This window comes from Macaca mulatta, chromosome 16 (genome assembly GCF_049350105.2).
Source record: "Macaca mulatta isolate MMU2019108-1 chromosome 16, T2T-MMU8v2.0, whole genome shotgun sequence".
NCBI classification, from domain to species: Eukaryota; Metazoa; Chordata; class Mammalia; order Primates; family Cercopithecidae; genus Macaca; species Macaca mulatta.
The window spans coordinates 59228784-59253485 of NC_133421.1; the positions used below are offsets into that span (position 1 = coordinate 59228784).

Below are 24702 nucleotides of genomic sequence, written 5' to 3' on the forward strand. Positions count from 1 at the left end.
CCAGCCTGGGCAACAGAGCAAGACTCCATCTCAAAAAAAAAAAAAAAAAAAGGGCAAAGATACCCAGGCATATGTGAACCAAAAGAAAACCAAGGTCATGACATGAAGCTCAAAAACTGATATGAAATACGACAGATCTCTTTGTACTGCTAAGAGGGAAAGACCCCAGAAAATAAAATATGCACCAAGTAACATAATGTAAAAATATGTGCACATAGGCCCGGGGCAGTGGCTCACGTCTGTAATCCCAGCACTTTGGGAGGCCACGGTGGGCGTCATGAGGTCGGGAGATCGAGACCATCCTGGCTAACACGGTGAAACCCCATCTCTACTAAAAATACGAAAAATTAGCTGGGCATGGTGGTGGGTGCCTGTAGCCCCAGCTGCTTGGCAGGCTGAGGCAGGAGAATGGCGTGAACCCAGGAGGCAGAGCTTGCAGTGAGCCGAGATCGTACCACTGCACTCCAGCCTGGGCAACAGAGCAAAACTCCAACTCAAAACAAACAAACAAACAAACAAAACGTGCACATCAAGAAAGTGAAGAGACAATCCACAGAATGGGAGAAAATATTCATAAATCATATACATGATCAGGGACTTGTATCCAGAATATGTAAAAAGGCTCTTACAACTCAATAAGAGGACAACCCAATTTTAAAATAGGCGAAGGCCAGGCACGGTGGCTTACACCTGTAATCCCAGCACTTTGGGAGGCCAAGGCAGGCAGAACACTTGACGTCAGGAGTCCTAGACAGCCTGGCCAACGTGGTGAAACCCCATCTCCAATTAGCCAGGCATGGTGGTGCACCCCTGTAGACTCAGCTACTCAAGAGGCTGAGATAGGATTGCTTGAGCCCAGGAGTTTGAGGATGCAGTAAGCTATGACTGCACCACTGTACTCTAGCCTGGAAGACAGAGTAAGACTTTGTCTCTTAGAAAAGAAACAGCATAACTTGTTGGATGGCAGGATGGCCTGTCTGTTGCAGTGCCGCCTATATCACAAGGCTTCAGTGTGTACGAATTCTCCATGCCATCTGTGTCTGTCTCCTTATGGTGCTGCTGCTGTTTAGTTTCTCCCAGGTTGTGGGTATCTTTCTAATTCCAGAAGATTTGAGCAGCTGAGAAGAGCTCTGGGGTGAGAGTCTTATCACCTGTCCACCCAGCCGTGATGTTCTCCGACTGTGGGACTCTCCCTGCCCTGCTCTGTTTCTTTCCATTTGTATCTATGTGCTTGTTGGTTTAGTTTGTTTGTTTGTTTTACCATGTTGTTTTTTATTTACAAGGTAATACAGAAGCCCTGGGAAATTTTGTGGTTGTTGTTGTTGTTGTTGTTGTTTTGAGACGGAGTCTTGCTCTGCTGCCCAGGCTGGAGTGCAGTGGCCGGATCCCAGCTCACTGCAAGCTCTGCCTCCCGGGTTCACGTCATTCTCCTGCCTCAGCCTCCCGAGTAGCTGGGACTACAGGCGCCTACCACCTCACCCGGCTAGTTTTTTGTAGTTTTTAGTAGAGATGGGGTTTCACCGTGTTAGCCAGGATGGTTTCGATCTCCTGACCTCGTGATCCGCCCGTCTCGGCCTCCCAAAGTGCTGGGATTACAGGCTTGAGCCACCGCGCCCGGCCTTTTGTTGTTGTTTTGAGACAGGATCTCGCTCTGTCGCCCAGGCTGGAGTGCAGTGATATGATGATGGCCTGCTGCAGGCTTGATCTCCTGGGCTCAAGTGATACTCTCACCTCAGCCTCCCAAGTAGCTAGGACAACAGGCCCATGAAAACATGCTTGGCTAGTTTATGTTTTAATTTTTTTTCTAGAGACAGGGTCTCACCATGTTGCCTAGGTTGCTTTAGAACTCATAGGCCCAAGCATCCTTCTGCCTCAGCCTCCCAAAGTGTGAGAATTATAGGCATGAGCCACCGTGCCTGGTCAGAAAAAAAAAAAAAATATATATATATATATATATATTCTGATCAGGCACGGTGGCTCATGCCTGTTTATATATATACACACACACACACACACATATACACATATATACACACACACACACATACATATATATATATATATTTTTTTTTTTTTTTTTTTTTGAGACGGAGTTTTGCCTTCCCAGACTGGAGTGCAGTGGCATGATCTTGGCTCACTGCAATCTCCATCTCCTGGGTTCAAGCAATTCTCCTGCCTCAGCCTCCCAAGTAGCTGGAACTACAGGTGCGTGCCACCACGCCCGGCTAATTTTTGTATTTTTTGGTAGAGACGGGGTTTCACCATGTTGGTCAGGCTGGTCTCGAACTCCCGACCTCAGGTGATACACCAGCCTTGGCCTCCGAAAGTGCTGGGATTACAGACATGAGCCACCGTGCCCAGCAACGTGCACCTGGCTAACTAAAAAAAAATTTTTTTTGTAGACAGAGTCTCACTATGTCACCCGAAATGGTCTTGAACTCCTGGCCTCAGCCTCCCAAAGCTCTGGGATTAACAGGCATGAACCACTGTGCCGAGCAAAGTTAGCCTTTTTGATTTGCCCTGGTTCCCTTCTATCCCTTGTTCAAATTGCGATCTTATGAAGTCAAAACCCAGCAACTGCCCTGGGGCTCTCCTCTTCCACCTATTCTTGTGGCCCAAGCACTATAAGGCAGCCAACAGCCCATATGTGTGTTCAAGATGAAGTCATCATCCTACTCAATCCAGCCTTCTTGCTGATTCCAAGACCAAAGAAAAGAATGGTATGGCTACAATAATGCCCCACTCCCAAGAAGAAAACAAAACAAAACGGCGCAGGGAAGGTGGGGCTAGCGGGTGAAGGGTCTTTGGTAAAGAGAGCTGTCCCTGAAGAAACATCCAGTCCTCTCCTGACCCCTAGTGGTTGCCCAAGATCTTTATCTGAATTGGCTTCTCTAAGGCCTCCAGGATTCCCAAGGAATGGCAATAGACAGCAACTGATACAGGAGTTTAAAATGTATAGAATAAGCGGGCACGATGGCTCACGCCTGTAATTCCAGCACTTTGAGAGGCCGAGGTGGGCGGATCACCGGAGGTCAGGAGTTCGAGAACAGCCTGGCCAACGTGATGAAAACCTGTCTCTACTAAATATACAAAATTAGCCAGGCATGGTAGTGCGTGCCTGTAATCCCAACTACTAGGAAGGCTGAAGCAGGAGAATCGCTTGAACACAGGAGGCAGAGGTTGCAGTGAGCCAAGATTGTGCCGTTGCACTCCAGCCTGGGCGACAAGAGCGAAACTATGTCTAAACAAAACATTCACAGTGTGTATTTTTGTATGTTCTATCTTTGAATCGTCCTCACAAGTAGAATAGATGGTATTATTATCTCCCATTGTACAGATGAAGAAACTGAGGCTCAGAGAGAAGATAAACAAATTGCCTATGGCTCCACACTCAGAAGTAAGAATAGGACTTCTACCCCCATGACAGTCCCGCCCTCCCAGAGCTGCCATATTTTTTATAAACCAAATTGAATTATTTGTTGAGTCTCCAATCTTAGAAGTTGGTATAGATTTTTATTTTTTCTTTCTGTCTCTCTCGGGTCTCCAATCCTAGAATGTGGTACAGATTCTATTTTCTCTATCTCTCTCCCCACCCCCCACCAAGCTGGAGTGCAGTAGCATAATCATGGCACAGTGCAGCCTCAACCTCCCAGGCTCAAGCAATCCTCCTGCCTCAGACTCCTGAGTAGCTGGGACTATAGGTACATGCCAACACACCCGGCTATTTTTTTAATTCTTTGTAGAGACAGGATCTCACTCTATTGCCCAGGCTAGTCTTAAATTCATAGGCTCAAGTGATCCTACCCCCCTAGGCCTCCCAAATTCTCAGGATTTCAGGCGTGAGCCACCATGCCTAACTCTATAGATTTTCTTCGTTGATTCAATAAATACAAGGGTCAGCTAGGAGCCAAGTACTATTTATCAGGTTGGTACAAAAGTTAATTGTGGGTTTTGCCATTACTTTTATTTATTTAGAGACAGAGTCTCGCTCTGTCACCCAGGCTGGAGTGCAGTGGCATGATCTCAGTTCACTGCAACCTCTACCTCCTGAGTTGAGGCAATTCTCCTGCCTCAGCCTCCCGAGTAGCTGGGACTACAGGTGTGCACCACCACGCCCTGCTGATTTTTGTATTTTTAGTAGAGACAGGGTTTCACCATGTTGGCCAGGCTGCTTTTGAACTCCTGACCTCAAGTGATCTGCCCACCTTGGCCTCCCAAAGTGCTGTGATCACAGGCATGAGCCACCTGCCTGGCCTGCCATTACTTTTAAATGGCAAAAACCACAATTATTTTCGCACCAACCTAATAGTTGCTTTACAGTCTTATCTCCTAGAAGCAAGTAGCCAAAGCTGTTTTTGTCTAGTCCCTGTATTGTTTATCACAGAAACAGGAAAGTGTGTTGATTTCAGTCTCACCCTTCACTGCAACCTTGGACCCAGTGGTTTCACAGGGCCTCAAGGCCTTCTGGAGGTCCTGAGAGCCCTCAGTTGTCTTCACTGCACACGTGTGCGGGGCTCTGTGAGGCTGCCTTCTCAACTGTGTCAGCTGAAGAATGATGGGGTTCATCCATTTGGAGAGGAGAGCCTTCTTTCTCACACAGGGTTGCAGCCTGCAGGGTGGCCATTGGGACAGGCTGGGAAGCATAGCCAGAAGCCACCACCTCAAGGATGGGAAGAATAACACAGGGATTTACGATGAACAAGGTGGCCAGATATACATATTCAATAAGGTATTGGAGGAGTCATGAATATTTATGAATGGAGAAATAGGCCTGTGTGCAATTGTGCTTCCTGTTTCTCCACGAGACCCATGTTCAAAAAATGGCAGCATTAGTATGATTGGAGCATGGAGTGTTTAGCCCTCTGATGTCAAAAGGTAACGCAGAGGACAGGAAGACCTTCCCAGCACATTCTCTGCAGAATGGCCAAAGTACTCCCTGGTTGGTGGTCTCCTGTCAGAAGGAGATGCTAATGGCTTGTTTTCTCAAAACCACAAAAGGGAGAAGCAGTATTAGGTGGTGAGTTAAAATCAGGCCGGTATGGCCAGGCACGGTGGCTCAAGCCTGTAATCCCAGCACTTCGGGAGGCCGAGGCAGGCGGATCACGAGGTCAGAAGATCGAGACCATCGTGGCTAACACGGTGAAACCCCGTCTCTACTAAAAATACAAAAAAATTAGCTGGGTGTGGTGGCGGGTGCCTATAGTCCCAGCTACTCGGGAGGCGGAGCCAGGAGAATGGCGTGAACCCAGGAGGCAGAGTTTGCAGTGAGCTTAGATCGCGCCACTGCACTCCAGCCTGGGTGACACAGCGAGACTCCGTCTCAAAAAAAAAAAAAAAAAAAAAAATCAGGCTGGTATGGCTGGGCACGGTGGCTCACACCTGTAATCCCAGCACTTGGGGAGGCCGAGGTAGGGGGGATCACTTGAGGTCAGGAGTTGAAGACCAGCCTGGCCAACATGGCGATACCCTGTCTCTACTAAAAATACAAAAACTAGCTGGGTACAGTGGCACGCGCCTGTAATCCCAACTACTGGGAAGGCTGAGGCAGGAGAATCATGTGAACCCAGGAGGCGGAGGCTGCAGTGAGCTCACTGTACTACAGCCTGGGTGACAGCGGGAGACTCCATCTCAAAAAAAAAAAAAAGTCACATGGAAAAGTAAACATGCAAGAATAGTTAGAAAAATATAGAAAAATCAAAACTAAGACGGGATCTAACTCTTCTAGATATAAAAATACTAAAACTATATAACGATATAAAAGATATAAAAAGACTAAAACTCCTCTGTAATTAAAAAACAGTGTTATATTAGCACATGAATTAGCCAGAGACCAGTAGACAGAATAAAAAGTCCAGGAACACTCCCAAGAACATTTGGAAATTTAGCATACAATAAAGGTGACATCTCAAATCAACAGAGCAAAGATGGACTTTTAAATAAATTATGCGGGGACAACTGGATAGCCATTTGTAAAATGGATAAAATTAGAACCACATCTCATGGTATACTCCAAGAATAAACTCCAAGTGGATTAGAGACTGAAATGTATAAAGTGAAAATTATACAAGTACTAGGAAAAACAACATAGTTGAATTCCTCTGTAATCTCAAGGTAAAAGAAAGGCTTTCTAACTGCAAATCAAAACACAGATCCAATAAAAGAAATAATTGATAAATTCACTATATAAAATTTTTTAAAACTTACCAAAAAACACCATAAGCAAAGTCAAAGTATAAATGACAAACTGGGAGGACATATTTGTAACATATTATCTCTATGTATCCCGAAAAACATTAGCATTGTACAGTATATGTGAAGAACTCTCAAAATTTGAAGAAAGACTATCCTGGCTAACACGGTGAAACCCCGTCTCTACTAAAAATACAAAAAAATTAGCCGGGCGTGGTAGCGGGCGCCTGTAGTCCCAGCTACTTGGGAGGCTGAGTCGGGAGAATGGCGTGAACCCAGGGGGCGGAGCTTGCAGTGAGCCGAGATCGCGTCACTGCACTCCAGCCTGGGAGACACAGCGAGACTCCGTCTCAAAAAAAAAAAAAAATTTGAAGAAAGAAAAATCCCACAGAAATAGGGGCAAAAGACACAAACAACAAAAGAAGATATATCAAATGAAAATGGTCCTTAACATATGAAAAGCTGTCCAACCTCAATGACAAGACAAAAACAAACCCAAACTGTGATATAATTGATATTAAGCATGTCTTGTTATTTCGATATTTTGACATCTGGAGCCTCACTCACTGGCCCTCCCAGGGCTGGTCAATTCCTGGACATAGTAAATGACTCACCTGTGAGCATGCCTTTCATATACAAACTACCCAATCTGGAGCATATAACCCGAACCTCCTCCCTTAGTAGCCTGTCACAAGACTGCTACACCCCAAACCACCATTCACCTTCCCTCATCACTGCGCGGCTAAGTACCAAACAACTAGGACAGCCCCTGTACCCCAGAGCCCATTGAAATTATTCAAACTAACCAATCCTAAATCTGCTTATCCTGCCTCACCCATCTCCTTCCTAGGAAAGACAGGCTTTTGCCCAGTTTCTCCTCACTCCCTCTGCCTTCTGACCAACCCTGGTGTTTGCCATGTAGCCTTGCATGCCCCGGTGTGCCCCCTCCTCTTGGAACTGCAAGCAACAAACTTATCTTTTCATTACCAGTCATCCCCGGATCTGTTGGTCTCACCACACCTGGATAATAATCAAATCCACATTTTACATACTATCTCTTACCATCTGATTGGCAAAAAATACAAATCTTGACAACTCACTGTTGGTGAGGCTCTGGGGAAACAGGCACTCTCACACATGCCTAGTGGGAATGCAGAATGGTTAAACTTCATGAAGGAAAAATTTTTAATGTCTAACAAAACTACCTATGTGCTTACTGTTTTTTGTTTTTTTGTTTTTTTGTTTTTTGTTTTTTGAGATGGAGTCTTGCTCTGTTGCCAAGGCTGGAGTGCAGTGGCTCTATCTTGGCTCACTGCAACCTCTGCCTCCCAGGTTCAGGCGATTCTCCTGCCTCAGCTTCCCGAGCAGCTGGGATTACAGGTGCCTGCCACCATGCCGGGCTGATTTTTGTATTTATAGTAGAGATGGGGTTTCACCATGTTGGCCAGACTGGTCTTGAACTCCTGACCTCAAGGGATCCCCCCCACCTTGGCCTTCCAAAGTGCTGGGATTACAGGTGTGAGCCACCACACCCAGCCTTGTGCTTTTTGACTCACCAATCCCACTTCTAGGGACTTACCCAGAAGATACACAATACAAAATACATAGACACAAGAGTATTGATTGCAGCATTGTTTGTAATTGCAAAATATCAGAAACATACTAAATCCCTATACATAGGCTATTTGTTGAATAAACTACAGAATAGCCACACTATTGGATGAGAGAAGTGAGAAAGGTCTCTATGAACTGATATGAAATGATTTCCAGGATATATTATTTTGTGAAAAAAAGGCAAAGTAGAAAAGACTATATGTAGCATCTTTTGTGTAAGAAAGGAATAAGAAAAAAACTGTTTTTATTTTTGTTTTTGTTTTGATACAGAGCCTTGCTCTGTCACCCAGGCTAGAGTGCAGTGGCGTGACCTCAGCTCACCACAACCTCCGCTTCCAGGGTTCAAGTGATTCTCCTGCCTTAGCCTCCCAAGCAGCTGGGAGGTGCCCGCCACTGCGCCTGGCTAATTTTTGTATTTTTAGTAGAGCTGGGGTTTCACCATCTTGCCCAGGCTGGTCTCGAACTCCTGACCTCGTGATCTACACGCCTCGGCCTCCCAAAGTGCTGGGATTACAGGCGTGAGCCACCACGCCCGGCCAAAAATGTATCTATTTAATTTTGCAAAAAGAAACGTAAAAAGGATAAGTCAGAAACGAGTGAGATTAGTTTCCTACAGGGGATAAATAGATGGGGATGAAATGGAAGGGATAAAAAAGTAAAACGACACTTTTTAAAATATCAATGTTTTGACTCTACCTACAGAACCATTTAATGATTAATATGTTCAAGAAATAATAAATTGACCAGGCACAGTGGCTCATGTCTGTAATCCCAGCACTTTGGGAGACCAAGGCAGGCAGATTGCTTGAGACCTGGAGTTCGAGACCAGCCTGGTCAACATGGCAAAACCCTGTCTGTACAAAAAACACAAAAATTAGCCGGGCATGGTGGTGCAGCCTACTCAGGAGGCTGAAGCACGAGAGTTGCTTAAGCCCAGGAGTCGGAGGTTATAGTGAGCTGAGATCACGTCACTGCACTCTAGCCTGAGCAACAGAATAAGATTCTGCCTTAAATAATAAATAAATAAATAAATAAATAAATAAATAAATAAATAAATAAAATCAACTGGGAAAATTCCTCATATACAAACAGAAACAATGAACCTAAATATATTTCAAATGAACAATTCTTCTTTGAAACTTTCTGTGTATTGGACTGAGCAAAGGAGTAAATGTATCAAAGACGTTAGGAGCCAGATTTCACCCTTGGGAGAAGAGAGTTTCAATATGAAACTGGAGACAGCTAGGCCAGTAACACCAAGGATTTTGGCAACCACCAGAACAGGAGAGCAGCATGAAACAGATTCTTTCTCAGAGCCTCCAGAAGGAATCAACCCTGCCAACATCTTGATCTTGGGTTTCTGGCCTCTACAACTGTGAGAGAATAAATTTCTGCTGTTTAAAATAGAAAGAAAGAGAAAGGGGGAGGAAGAAAAGAAGGCAAGCAAGCCAGCAAGGGAGAACCCTTCGGTGTTGGAATGGAAATGGAAATATGAAGTTGTTCTCTTAAATACACACACACACATAAAAGAGGAAACTAAATAAATTAGATTGATTTTAAAACATATATCTATATACAGAAATAGATGCACGCGTTTATGCGTTTATGTGTTTATGTGCGTATGTGCACGTGTGCATGTGTGCTCCTAGCTCTGCACACGGGAACAGCCTAGAAACACTGACATCTCCATGGGAATGATCACACCTGTGCCTCATGGAAAAGAACCTGGCTCCTTGAAGAAAGGCCTGATTGCAGGGCTGGGGCAGGGAAAGTACAATGGAACCCAGAACGTCTTGATGTGCCAGGAAATAAGAAAGCGCTCACAGGCCGAGTGCAGGGGCTCACGCCTGTAATCCCAACACGTTAGGAGGCCAAGGAGGGCAGATCATTTGAGGTCAGGATTTTGAGACCAGCCTGACGAACATGGTGAAACTCCCTCTCTACACCAAAATATATTACCCGGCCCTGGTGGCGCATGCCTGTAGTCCCAGCTACTCGGGAGGCTGAGCCAGGAGAATTGCTTGAACCTAGGAGGCGGACGAAGGTTGCGGTGAGCTGAGATCGCACCACAGCACTCCAGCCTGGGCAACAGAGCAAGACTCTAAAAAATAAAATAAAAAAAGAAAGTGCTCACAAAATAATGGGGATATGTCAAAGGATATGGGAAACAGCTGTTAGGACAGAATGCTGGACAACGCTGGGATGATTAAAGCATCAAAATAGATCATGATAGTGATGGATTATGACCCACTGAATAAAATAAGAATCCATGAGTTCACAATGATAATAAATGAATGAATGGATGAGAAGAAAAGCTCTTTCTTTTTTTTATTCTTTGTAGAGATGGAGTTTCACCATGTTGGCCAGGCTGGTCTCGAACTCCTGGGCTCAAGCAATCCTCTCACCTTGGCATGAGCCACTACTCCCGGCACGACTTTCTGTAAGTTTGAAATTATATCAGAATTAAAAGCTGCCTCTCACAGGCTCACACACACGCAAAACTAATACATGGGTAAAAGGGCCCACTAAATGCCCAGCATAATGAATGGAACAAGTCACATGACAAGGCCTGTGTGGCAGTTGATTGTCCCCCCAACACACTTTGCTTTCTTCCTTCCTAATCGACCTTGATTTTTAGTACCAGTAGATTTTTTTTTAACTAAAACATGTAATACTTTAATTTTAAACATTAAAATTCATTAAAAGGCCAGGCACGGTGGCTCACACCTGTAATCCCAGCACTTGAGGAGGCTGAGGCAGGTGGATCACCTGCGGTCAGGAGTTCAAGACCAGCCTGGCCAACATAGCAAAACCCCATCTCTACTAAAAAAAAAAACAAAAATTAGCTGGGCACGGTGGCACACACCTGTAATCCCAGCTATTTATAGGGAGGCAGAGGCAGGAGAATTGCTTGAACCTGGGAGATGGAGGTTGCAGTGAGCTGAGATCCCGTCATTGCACTCCAGCCCGGGCAACAAGAGTGAAACTCCTTCTCAAAAAATAAAATAAATTAAAAGAAGAAAGTGTGTTCCCCTAAATAAGAAAAAAATGAGTGTTGTTGAGTGAACATGTGAGTGAATGAGTGAATCAGTGAACAGGGAGTGAGTGAATGAATGGACTGAACAGGTGAGCAAAGTGAGAATGAACTGAGGCTTCCCCTCAAGTGCCAGACCTTTTCATCTACAGTTTCCCTGCACCTGTAGCCACACCCACTCAGGGGAGGAGGCCCAGGATGCCTTTTTTATGGCTGACCACACCCTGGCAGCCAGGCTGGCCAAAGTGCATTTTCTCAGAGTCCGGGCCAGGGGATCCCTGCTACTTCCGCCTCTCCATTGCCCCACCCCACCCTTCCCCTGTTCTTGCAGAAAGACACACCAGCGTTCTGGGAAGACAGCGTCAGCCTAGCAGCCAGGTGACCCAGGTCCGGTGCCAGGCCTGTGCCTGACTGGCCACGTGACTAGTGGTAAACATTTCACTTCCTAAGGCCTCAGTTTCCCTGTTTGCTCCTTTAAGCAGTTTGGCCAAATCAGTGGTTCACAGTCTTGGCTGCACATTGAAATCAGCTGGGAACCTTTTGAATGTTCTGGGGCTCTGACTGCATCCAGACCAACTAAATCAGACTCTTTATAGGGTGGGACCTGGGCATCCACAGTTTTTAAAGCTTCCCAGGTGACTTCAATGCATACCACGTTTGAGAGCCAGTGGGCTACGATCTCCATAGCTGCCTCCGGCTTTTTTTGTTTTGTTTTGTTTTGTTGTTGTTTGGGGGGTTTTTTTGGTGTTTTTTTTATTTTATTTATTTTTTTATTTATTTTGAGATGGAGTCTTGCTCTGTCGCCAAGACTGGAGTGCAATAGTGCGATCTCGGCTCACTGCAACATCTGCCTCCCAGGTTCAAGTGATTCTTCTGTCTCAGCCTCCTGAGTAGCTGGGATTATAGGCGCATGCCACCACACCCAGCTAATTTTTTGTATTTTAGTAGAGACGGGGTTTCACCGAGTTGCCCAGGCTAGTCTCGAACTCCTGAGTTCCAGCAATCCACCCACCTCAGCCTCCCAAAGTGCTAGGATTACTGGCGTGAGCCACCACGCCCAGCCAGCTCCCTCTAGTTTTTTGATGCTGAGGCCCACCCTGATGCCCCGTCTGTTTGCCCGTCTTTTGTCATTGGAGGGTTAAATGAAATGTGAGTGTCACCCGAACATCTGGGTTCCTATCTGTGCACCTCCTCCTGTCTTCAGGCTGCCTTTGAGGCAGCAGCCTCACTGGGGACTTTGACCGGCCCCACCCATTCTTCACTGAACCTCCTGCTCCAGCCTCTGCCTCCTCCATTTTGATGTCTAGAATCAGGGGATCCAGGATCATCAACAAGGTCATTTTCCCAGGTAAGGAAGGGTCTTTCTGCTTCTTTCTTGTCATGCACAGCTGCTGAGGAAGGGGCTGGGAGAAAAGACAGCGAAATGGGGAGGAAGATTCCATTCAAACCAAGAAACAAAGTGTTTGGTTTTTCTTACCCCTGATGAAGAAGCTACCAACCTTTTCCAAGGAGGTGCTGGCCCCCTTCTCGGGTCTGGCTGGGTGCCTGCTGTGCCTCTCAGGCCTCCCCTCTGAAGGGCACCATTCCCTTGGGTGGGTACTACTGGTTTGCACCATCTTCCAGTGGAGACAGCCTAAGAAGGGAGTCTGGAGCCTTGAACTTCAGTACCTTCCTTCACTGGCCTCACCCTGTGCAAATCATGCCACACACTGGAGCCTCCTTTTCCCTGTCTATAAAATAAAAATGACCCTGCGCTATCTCACTGGGCTGGCAAGAACACACTGTTGTTGCCTTGCAGACAGGTGTGCTGAGGCTGTAGAAAGTGCTTTTTATTTGGTTGGGAGCTTGTGCATAAATGCGAGAGGGGCTGCACATCTGACGGACTACTGAGGTGACTCATGGCTGAACCGGAACAGGATATCGGGGAGAAGCCAGCAGGTGAGTCTGGGAGTCCTGTTCCCAACATGGTCCTCAAGGAGGATGGGGCAGGGGGCTGGGGAAGGCTGGGACAGGGGTGAGGCTGTTTCCAGCAGTGCCCCCGTGTCCTCCCCCACTCTGCCAGTGGGGTAGTGAAAAGCAGAGCAACTAGACCAAATGTCCTTTCAGAAGGAAGCAAGTGTCTATAGCTACAATAAATAATAATAGCAGCCGGCAATTACTGGTGCTTACCACTGCTAGGAAGTTGTACCTTCTGTGTACTTTGTCATCGACTTCTTACAATCTGGTGAGGTAGGATGGTTAACCCCATTTTCAGATCAGAGAGGGTATATAACTTGCCCAAGGTATCAAATTTGCCAAGTGGCAGAGGAATTCACACCCAAATCTGCCTGAGTGCAAAGGGCATGCTTTGTGACCTCTATGAGACCCTGTCCATTCACAGAGCTGGACACTGATCACAGAATAAAATGCTTTCAAACCTAGTGGAGGGGGCAGGGAAAGTTCTCGGGCTGTGTGTTGGGTGAGTTAGCAGTGAGGCAGGAAGGCCTCGTTTCAGGTCAGGTACTGGTATCTGTATCAGGTATCGGTATCAGGTCAGGTACTGGCAGGTGGGCCGTGGCCCAGCTGCTACAGGGGCTGCCTGAGAAGGGGCCACAGCCCTGAGCCACCTCCAGGGTCCAGCACTGAAAGGCAAAGAGAAGACTGCAGATCCCCGCTCACTAGGGGAGGGGACATTATTCCTGTTCTGGGAAGGGGCTGAGTTGGGCAGGAGCGTCTCATCTCCTTGGAGGCATTTGGCAGGGTGGCACAAACAGGGCTGACTTCATAAGGCTATAATCAGTGCAGTTGCCCAGGGCCTTGCATTCAGAAAGGCCCTGGCTTGGGGTTCAACATTCTGTGGTTGTTGACTTGAAATGTATCATAATTTTAGCCTTGAACGTGTTTTGTGAGTGGAGTCAGATGGGACAATGGAGCATGTGCCAGGGTTGGGAGTTGGAGCCTCAGCTCATGCGTATGGTCTCCACACCCAGACCAGCCCCACCACTGCTGTAACCCTCTGCCAGAGTCCCTCATTCCGCTGTCACCTTTGCCCAGGCAAAACAAGGATCAGAAGTTGAGGAGTGGCAGGCAGCCCTGGACACACTCACCCACCCCCATCCAGCTAGTTGGCGCGTTCCAGTGGGGAGGTCGCAATACCTTGGGCGTCACCCATTTGCCCTGGGTTGCAGCAGCGGCTGTGAGAAGGGGAAATTGGTTTCCTCTTCATTTTCCTTTTGCACTCGGCTCTGCAAATTATGTAGTTGGCCCTGGTCACATCCATGTCTGGCCATTTACCAACCTGAAGAAATTACTTCCCCTTTCAGCCTCAATTTTCCTGTCTGAAAATGAAAATAATAATGTCCATACCCCACAAGATTCTTTTGCGGACAGTGAGGATTTTCTCTTTTCCAGAATTCAAGTCTGATTATGACAGCTCTCTGCTAAAAACTAGAATGGCCTGGTGGTGTTTTAAGACAAAGACCAAAACCTTTCGTCTAGACCAATGCTGCCCAATAGAAATGTAACGCAAGTCGCATATGTAATTTAAAATTGCTAGTAGCCACGTTTTAAAAAGTAAAAACAGGTGAAACTAATTTTAATAATATACTTCGCCCACTATATACAAATCATTATATCAACATATAAGTATGAAAATTTTTTATTGCCTCCAAAATCCAGGGTATATTTTACCTTATTGCGTATCTTATCTCATGTGACAAGGAGCTACGTAATTGGACTAACTGGCCCCTGCCAGCCTGTCTGACACTCAGTCCCCCTATGCTCTCTGCCCTGCAGCCATCCTGAACTCTCCACAGGGTCCTGTGAAAAGCTCTTCACCTCCTCTGCCCTCTGGATCTAGTTAAGCCTATTCATCCTTCAGATGTCAGCTCCAATAATCAACCTTCACGGAGGCCTCCCTTGACCCCTAACATGCTTTCAAAGTATTGTGTATTGCACATTCATCATGCCCCCCACAACTGTGATTTCCCATTTATTAACATCTGTCTCTTCTACTAACCTGCAAACTCCAGGAGGACAGAGATCTCTTTGGGATTTTTGAATATTATTTCCCCAGGCCTTAGCCCAGTGCCTGGTGCAAAGCAGGCTTTCAACATGTTCAGTGGATATTGTAAGAAAGAAAGAAGTACGCAAAAGGCCTGGCATATGCAAAGCACTTTAAATATTCACTCCTTTCCCTTCCCTCTGGGTGAGAAAATTTCTCCTTATAAAGGCACCCTCCTCACTGTGTATCTCTGCTAGAGAACTGAAGACATAAAGCACTCTGTGCCAAAAATATTTAAGTAAAAACTTGAGCTAAGCACAGAGATTATAAATATTTCTTCCCCAGATTACGCACCATTTAAAAATACTGTCTCAGCTCCTTTTCATGATTTGGGTGGTGATTAAAGAAAATTACTCTTCAAGACTGAAAGTCATTACTGCCCTTTTCCTGACTTGCCTTTTCCCTTGAGAAGGGGAGGATAAGCTGCAGGGCAGGAAATGGAAGTGGGGCATCCTTGTCCTTTGTCTGGCGGACAGCCAACTGGTGAGGTACTGCTCCTTCTCAGCTCTCTCCTGATTCTTTCGCCAGTGAATATAAACAAGGCACAGATCCACACTTGCCAATGGATCCAAGTGATAACAGGAAACCCAACGACATCTGTCTAGGTGAAGACTCAGCCCCTACGTGACCATGTAGCAAAGCCAAACTGACATTCTGGTTTCCATTTGGACTTTTAGTTCATACTGTATCTTCTCAGGACAGTTAAGTTGGAATACAATGCCACTGTCCTAAAAGATGCTAGAATTATCCTATTTCTGGAGGAGTGGGGGTGGTGGGTAGGAATCTCAAGAGCTATTTGCTCCTCTGCACAGTAGCTTCTTTAAGGACACCAGGGCCCCCAGGGCTATACATTTCCCTGAAGCTTACCAGATAAGGTATGGGCGCCTGCTATGTATTGCCCAAGGGTGATGTGTTTAAATATCCATTGCATATTTTAAATCCTTGGCTGGCTTAAAGCTGCAAGCTTTCTGTTTTCAGTGGATATAATGGGGGCATACATCCTGGAGCTTGCCCAACACTCCAAGAAAAGAAGCCTCAGCTAATGCAAAGTGTGTATGTGCCCGTGAAAGCTCCATGTCTACTTAACATTCAGTTTTTAGGATTATTTATGCCATAATAATAGATATGAAAATCTCTAACAGGTATTTTGTTTCCTTTACAAATTATATTTGAATTTATGGGTGATTTAGAGCTTGTGCTTAAAGTCAGAATTCAGAACCCCAAAGAAAATGACTTCATTGAAATTGAACTGAAGAGGCAAGAACTGAGTTACCAAAACCTACTAAAAGTGAGTTGCTGTGAACTGGGGATTAACCCAGAACAAGTGGAAAAGATCAGAAAGCTACCAAACACACTGCTCAGAAAGGTAAGGGTTAAGAGTTTCTAAATGCAGAATCACAGTGGGTGACATCATGTTCTCGGAGCCAATCGTTTACACTTTTGCATTTCATGACACCAGAAATCCTGGCTGCAGAATAACCAAACATGGTAGCTAGGTCATTTTCAATCCCGCGCTTTTAAGATTTGCACATCTAATCCATAAACCTTTTGAAAACCTCTGAATGGTCCGTTCACAGTGGCTCACGCCAGTACAATCCCAGCACTTTAGGAAGCCGAGGTGGGGGGATCACAAGGTCAGGAGATGGAGACCACCCTGGCCAACATGGTGAAACCCCGTCTCTACTAAAAGTACAAAAATTAGCTGGGCATGGCAGTGGGTGCCTGTAATCACAGCTACTCAGGAGGCTGAGGCAGGAGAATTGCTTGAACCCAGGAGGCGGAGGTTGTGGTGAGTGAGCCGAGATAGCACCACTGCACTCCAGCCTGGTGACAGAGCTAGACTCTGTCTCAAAAAAAAACAAACCTCTGAATGACAAGTGACTCCCCAATTTAAGACTTTAGTTCAGTGCTCTTGGCCCTACCGATCTCTGCAAAACTGACTGGTTAACATAAAATGACATAGTCCTCAGGAAAGAAAACACAAACCCGTCCTTGTTTGCTTAGCAAAGCGTGGGTTTGCTAAGCATCTGAAATATTAGCAAACAAAAATTGTTTTGCATTTTTATATATTTCCCAGATTCAAAATACAGATCTTAATTTTTAATTTTGGAAAGGAAATCTTATTTCTTTGAAAATTTTTCTTTAAAGCTTTCAAAATGCCTTTGGCAATTTTTTTGTTTTTTATTTTTTTGAGACAGGGTCTCACTCTGCCACCCACAATGGAACGCAATGGCATGATCATAGCTCACTGCAGCCTCGAAATCCTCGGCTCAAGTGATCCTCCCATCTTAGCCTCCAGAGTAGCTGGTACTACAGGGACACACAACCACGCTCTGTTAATTTTTTTTTTTTTTTTTTTAGAAATGGGTCTTGCTATATTGCCCAGTCTGTTCTCAAACCCCTGGTCTCACCCTCCTAAGTACTGGGATAACAGGTGGTGAGCTGCTGTGCCTTTGGCAATTCTTACTGGCGTCTTGGCTGATAGTGTATATTCCTTGTAAACATGTCAAGGGATGATCATGCCTTCCAGATACCTTAACAATAAAAATCTGCTGGGTGTGGTGTCTCATGCTTGTAATCCCATCACTTTGGGAGGCTGAGGTGGGTGGATTGCTTGAGCTCAGGAATTTGAGACCAGCCTGGGCAACATGGTGAAACCCTGTCTCTACAAAAAGAATACAAAAATTAGCTGGGTGTGGTAGACTTGGGAGGCTGCAGTGGAAGTGGAAGGACTGCTTGAGCCCAGGAGGTTGGAGCTGCAATGAGCTGTGACTGTGCCACTACACTCCAGGCTGGGTGACAGAGCAAGACCCTGTCTCAAAAACAAAAAACAAAAAACAAAAAAACCAAAACACCAGAACTGTCTTATAGTGACCGGGCGCAGTGGCTCACACCTGTAATCCCAGCATTTTGGGAGGCCGAGGTGGGCAGATCACCTGAAATCAGGAGTTCAAGATCAGCCTGGCCAACATGGTGAAACCTCCCTACTAAAAATACAAAAATTAGCTGGGCATGATGGCGTGTGTCTGAATCTCAGCTACTCAGGAGGCTGAGGTTGCAGTGAGCAAGTGAGGCAGGAGAATCACTTGAACCCAGGAGGCAGAGGTTGCAGTGAGCTGAGATTGCATCATTGCACTCCAGCCTGGGTGACAAGAGCAAGACTCCGTCTCAAAAGAAAAAAAAAATATGGGTTCAGAACCCAAGATGCTGAACAATATTAATATTAAGTCTTTCTATTACATTCAAATTTATTAAGTATGATATAATTTCTTTTCCACATTAAGGATAACGACATTCGAAGACTGCAGGACTCTCAGGAAGTGGAACTCATTTTAATGAAAAATGGAAGCTCCGGATTGACAGAATATATACCATCTCTGACAGAAAGGCCCTGCTATAATAGCAAAGCTGCAAAAATGACTTATTAAATAATCCCAGGAATGGCCGAGCGTGGTGGCTCATGCCTGTAATCTCAGCACTTTAGGAAGCCAAGGTGGGCAGATCACCTGAGGTCAGGAGTTCTAGACCAGCCTGGCCAACAATATAGTGAAACCCCGTCTCTACTAAAAAAAATACAAAAATTAGCTAGGTGTGGTGGCACACACCTGTAGTCCCAGCTACATGGGAAGCTGAGCAGGAGAATCGCCTGAACCCAGGAGGCAGAGGTTGCAGTGAGCTGAGACTGCACCACTGCACTCCAGCCTGGCAACACAGCAAGACTCTTTTGAAATAAATAAATAAATAAATGATTAATCGATCCTAGGAATCAAAAACTGAAATCATTATTTCATAAATAATGAAGTCTGGATGCATATACCAATTTGCCTAACTTCATGTTTGAACTGTAAGAAATTATTGTTTCCTCATCTCCAATTTCTCTGGGCTAGGAGAAGAGTTAAGTTCAGGGTTTTGACAAACAGCTATAAAAAACATCGCAAGGTATGATATTTACAACAAGGGCAGTTTATTTTGTAGAGTTGTGCCCCAATCCTGATGAGTATAGGTGTGCTTTATGAGATTCAGTCAGGACAAATGGCCAGGGTCTCTTCACGTGAACCCACATGGGCAGGGTGAGCTGATGGTGCTGGGAAAGCCAGGACCCACTTGGCAACACAAGTTCTATTAGTGTTCCCTTTTTTTTTTTTTTTTTTTTTTTAAGACAGAGAGAGTTTCACTCTGTTGCCCAGCCTGGAGTGTAATGGCATGATCTTGGCTCACTGCAACCTCTGCCTCCTGGGTTCAAGCGATTCTCGTGCCTCAGCCTCCCGAGTAGCTGGAATTATAGGCATGAACCACCATGCCCGGCTAATTTTTGTATTTTTAGCAGAGATGGGGTTTCACCATGTTGCCCAGGCTGGTCTTGAACTCCTGACCTAAGGTGATCCACCCGCCTCAGCCTCCCAAAGTACTGGGATTACAAGTGTGAGCCACTGTGCTCAGGCCCCACTAACTTTTTTACTTTTTTTTTTTTTTTTGAGACAAGAGTCTTGCTCTGTCATCCAGGCTGGAGTGCAGTGGCGTGATCTCGGCTCACTGCAACCTCTGCCTCCTTGGTTCAAGTGATTCTCCTGCCTCAGCCTCCTGAATTGCTGGGACTATAGGCATGTGCCACCACACCCGGCTAATTTTTGTATTTTTAGTGGAGATGGGGTTTCACCATGTTGGCCAGGATGGCCTCGAACTGACCCCAAGTGATCTCTTGGCCTCCCAAAGTGCTGGGATTACAGGTGTAAGCCACTGTGCCCAGCCAATTGTCCTCATTTTTAAACGTGTCCCATACTATCACTTCCTGTTTATACCTTTTTAAATTCATCTACAAAATGGCATGATTTCTGAGTTGAGAAATAATGCCTTTTTTTTTGAGATGGAGTCTCACTGTCACCCAGGCTGGAGTGCAATGGCACGATCTTGGCTCACTGCAATCTCCACCTCCCGGTTTCAAGCAATTCTCCTGCCTCAGCCTCCCAAGTGGCTGGGATTACAGGCATGCTCCACAATGCCTGGCTAACTTTGGTATTTTTAGTAGAGACGAGGTTTTGCCATGTTGGCCAGGTTGGTCTCAAACTCCTCACCTCAAGTGATGTGCCCGCCTCGGCCTCCTAAAGTGCTGGAATTACAGGTGTGAGCCACCGCATCTGTCCAAATATGTTTTAAACTTTACTTTTTAAGACGAGGTCTTGGCCAGGCACAGTGGCTCACATCTGTAATTCTAGTTACTCAGGAGGCTGAGGCAAGAGAATCGCTTGAACCTGCAAAGTAGAGGTTGTAATGAGCCTGCACTCCAGCCTGGGAGACAGAGTGAGTCTCCGTTTCAAAAAACAAAAAAAGGACAAGGTCTCACTATGTTGGCCAGGCTGGTCTGGAACTCCTGGGCTCAAGTGATCCTCCCACCTCGGCCTCCCAGAGTGCTAGGATTACAGACATGGCCACTATGCCCAGCCAATAACGATTAACACCTCTGAGGCCATTTTTAACATACCACTTACAGAGTAGGCGAGGCACAGCCCACACCACTGGTCTGTTAAATAAACTGAAACACCAGCTGGTGCCCTCACATACGTCTAAAGTGAGCTGTCATCACATCCCATGCTATGTTCCTCCCTAACATACTCCCTAGGATCCTTCCAGGTCAGCTTCCTTGCCAAATTCTAGTTAATAACTCTGCTTGCACCTTGTACAGGCTCATGCAATGGCTTGACCCTATCTACCCACTTTTACTCACACACACCACACTGTCACTCTACATACCTGTTCCTCCTAGACCACGAAGTCATCTCTAATCCTTGTGGGAGAGGTATACATAAAATACCAAAACTCCTTATGGCCAAAGTGTAATGTCTTACTTGCATCCCAGCACATGCCGTCAGCCACTGTTCCTTCAACTCCAATTTCTCAGTAGTTCAACTTTGATGAAGGGCAGTGGACACATAGGCAGCACATCAAGATTTATCTTACCCAACTGTTCAGAGAAACATGGTTCCAATAATAATAAGCGTGTCCTGTTTCATTCAGAAAATGTCATTTGAGACCATCTGCAACTTGCTCATTATTTGTGGCCTCCGGGAACAAGGTGACAGAAGCACTTCAGCAGAGTGCAGCTCAGCTTCTAAACTGCATTTTTTTTTTAACTTTGAGGCCAGGCACAGTGGCTCACGCCTGTAATCCCAGGAGTTCGAGTTTAGCCTAAGCAACGTAGCAAGACCCTATCTCTTAAAAGAAAAAAATACAAAAAACTTTGGGGGCGCGTATCACTGTCACCCAGGCTGGAGTGCGGCGGCATGATCTCGGCTCACTGTGCAACCTGGCTCGCAGGTTCAAGTGATTCTCATGCCTCAGCCACCCAAGTAGATGGGATTACAGGCATGCATCACCATGCCCAGCTAATGTTTTAAAAAAAATTTTGACGAAGTTTTGTCATGTTGGCCAGGCTAGTCTCAAACTCCTGGCTTCATGTGATGTGCCTGCTTCAGTTTCCCAAAGTGCTGAAATTACAGGTGTGAGCCAACACGCCCGGCCAAAACTCATTTTCTATAACACAAGTAAGTCTTAAGGCTGCAGATTATCAGTAAAACAAAATTTGAAAAGCTTCAAGAGTAATTTGATTAGTCTTCACCTCATGCATTGATTATAAAAAAACTAATCCCTGAGTAAGGTGCAATTCCACTGATTTTATTTTATTTATTTATTTAGAGACAGTGTCTTACTGTGTCACCAAGGCTGGAGTGCAGTGGCGCAATCTTGGCTCACTGCAACCTCTGCCTCCTGGGTTCAAGTGATTCTCCTGCCTGTCTCCCAAGCAGCTGGGACTACAGGGGCCCGCCACCATGCCCAGTAATTTTTTTTTTTTTTATTTTCAGTAGAGATGGGGTTCCACTATGTTGACCAGACTGGTCTTGAACTCCTGACTTCGTGATCCACCCACCTCAGCCTCCCAAAGTGCTGGGATTACAAGCGTGAGCCACCGCACCCGGCCAATTCCACCGATTTTTAAAATGGCCTTACCAAAATGCCATCCTGATAAGTCCCAGAACCATTTAGGTTGAAATATGAAATGACCTAGAATTCTTAGTTGTTCATAACCTCTGTGCACTTTTAATAGGGTGATTAGTAACTCACAGCCCTACCCCTTTCCACTCCCCTTTCAGAAGTCCTACGTACAAGGCACGGCCCTGAGGGTGCCACTGCTGTAGTGAGGACAGATTCCATAGTGGAGGGGGCTAAAGCTGCACCTTGGTGTATCCAAAGGTATCAGTTACTCCACAGCACATAGGAACACTCAGGGATGTGTGTTGGACGAACTCACAACCAAGCCCTATGCTCATACTGAGGGGATCCAAGTTTTACCTGGGGCATAGTTGAGGGGTAACAGGGCTAGTGTGAACTGACGTAGGGCCTTAGTTATATGAGCCTTATGAATCTACAAGTGCAATTCAAATTTCCATCACTTTCCTCTTTTTAAAGAGTAAACATTTTTGTGTTCACGGTGCCCCTACTAAAATTAGAACAAGGCCGAAGCAGCAGCCTCTCTGAAGTGACAATCTAACTTGGGCCAGGGAAAGGAGTACAGCACAGTCCAGCAGTTTTCCTTCGCAGAATGGCATAAATCTGAGAAAAGCTTCTTTGGAAGCTGCTTAGACAGGAAAACAAAAGCATCAGCTCCCTGGCTGGCAGACAAGTAGAAATTATGTTAAGATGAAAATAAGATATCACACAGAAAACATACATTTAGGTCTCGTTTCTAGCTTTTTTTTTTTTTTTTTGAGACGGAGTCTTGCTCTTGTCGCCATTTCTAGCTTTTTAAGAACTACAATTAAGACCTCAATTTGAAGACTGGGCACAGTGGCTCATACCTGTAATCCCAGCACTTTGGGAGGCCGGGGTGGGCCTGATCATTTGAGGTCAGGAGTTTGAGACCAGCCTGGACAACATGGTGAAACCCTGTCTCTACTGAAAATACAAAAAAAAGAGCCAGGTGTGGTTACACGCACCTGTAATCAATCCCAGCTACTTGGCAGGCTGAGGCATGAGAATGGCTTGAACCCTGGAGGCAGAGGTTGCAGTGAGCTGAGCTCGTGCCACCGCACTCCAGCCTGGGTGACAAGAGTGAGACCCTGTCTCAAACAAAATAAAACCTTAAATTGGGCACTCAAGAAACAGTATCTTTAAATTTGTCACTCACTGATGGTTAGTTTTATGAAATACACTACAGCTTATATATCTATTAGTAACTACCTGCGCCAAGACTTTTTCCCATTCTTTTTAAATTTTATTAAGAAATATCGTACATACAAAAGCACATAAACATACAGCTTAAAAAAGAAAATGCCCACAGGGCTTCAGAAACAGACCCTCGCCAGTTCCTCTGAAGACCCCTCTCTGCCCTCACGATCACCTCTCCCTCCGTCAGAACGGCTAACATTAAATGTTGTCTTAATCGTTTCCTTTTATCATGTATTTGACAGCCTGTTTTTGACTTTCATCGAAATGGAACCACAGTGATGTCTTCTTCTGACTTGCTTTTTTTGATCCTTCTGTTGTTGAGTTTTGTCCATGTTCACATACAGAGCTGCAGTTCAGTTTCACTTCTGTGGAATTCCACTGTTGGAATATACCCACAGTATTTATCCAACGCACTGTTGGTGGACACTCAGGGTCTTCCCAGGTTTTTTCTTCTTTTCTTCCTATTACACGCAATGCTTAAATCCATCCCCTGGTACACATGTGTGAGAGTTTCTCTAGGGTATGTATCCGAGAGTGAATGGCTATGAGAGGTTATGGCACACCCACTTATGCCAAATTGTTTCCCGTTTCCCAAAGTTGTTGTTCCTAAACATTCTTAAATCTGTTGACAAATGACCTATTTGGGATGGCTGAGGGGAGGAAATAGATCAGCTACAAAACTCTTGAATTTTTAAAATAGTAAATTCAAAATTCTGATACAACAATGAAAAATACATTTACTTCTCTGCTTTGGCTTACTTGAAATGTACTTTTTAAAACTACAGGTTCAACTTAAAAGTGCTGTCTCCTTTATCTCAAAATAAATGTTTCTAAATATTACCAGGTAAAAACAGCAAGACTCAGAAGATATGTGTATACCGTCATATATTTTGAAAGATCTATACATAAATGTTTATATTTTCTCCCACCTCCCATCTCCCCACAAAGAAACTACTTGGAAGAATAACTGTTAACAGCAGCAAGCTCCTGCAGAGGAAAAACAGAGGGAGAGGAGTAATAGGAGACAGATCACTAAACACTTTTTTTTTTTAACCATGGGCAACATTACAATTAAAATACAAAATTTCAAAAGTAGACCTGGGGTTCTTTCACAAACAACTAAAAAATCCCTCAGGAAATCAAACTTGAAAACTAACCCTGAATGAAGTCCCATCCCACAGAATTGTATACATAATAATAACTTCAGGTGTTTTGTTTCATGCACATAACATGTTTAAAAACATACTCACATAGCCCATCGGCAATGCATTTTTAAAAACAGAATGGATGAGGGCTCAGAGAACTTCCGCCATAAAAATGTTCAGTTCTTACAACTCTGAAAACTTCAATCAGAAGGTGGCTGAGCTCAACCAATGTGGTCCAAGTGTTCTCAGACCTCGGAAATAAGGTTGATTATCCTCTGTGACACTAACTATATTTAAGGAACCAGAATGCCTAAGGAGAGGGGGTAAAAATATCTGAGCTGAGCAGTATGACTAGGTTATTATAAGCTCAAGATCAAGAAAACAAGAAGGATGTTTCAACCCAAACTGAAAAATGACTGGACTGTGTTTGAAGGGGAAAAAAAGTGTTTTAACAAAAA

General features: G+C 45.2%; 1 protein-coding gene across 1 annotated transcript; it reads left to right on the forward strand.

Annotated features, from left to right (window-relative positions):
* The first annotated feature begins 12050 nt into the window (after positions 1 to 12050).
* Positions 12051 to 18374, forward strand: ANKRD40CL (ANKRD40 C-terminal like). The gene is made up of 4 exons (XM_028836365.2): positions 12051 to 12185; positions 12636 to 12775; positions 16085 to 16245; positions 18164 to 18374. The coding sequence occupies exons 2-4, from the start codon at positions 12736 to 12738 to the stop codon at positions 18305 to 18307; spliced, it is 345 nt and encodes a 114-aa protein (XP_028692198.1). The 5' UTR covers positions 12051 to 12185; positions 12636 to 12735; the 3' UTR covers positions 18308 to 18374.
* Positions 18375 to 24702: the final 6328 nt, after the last annotated feature.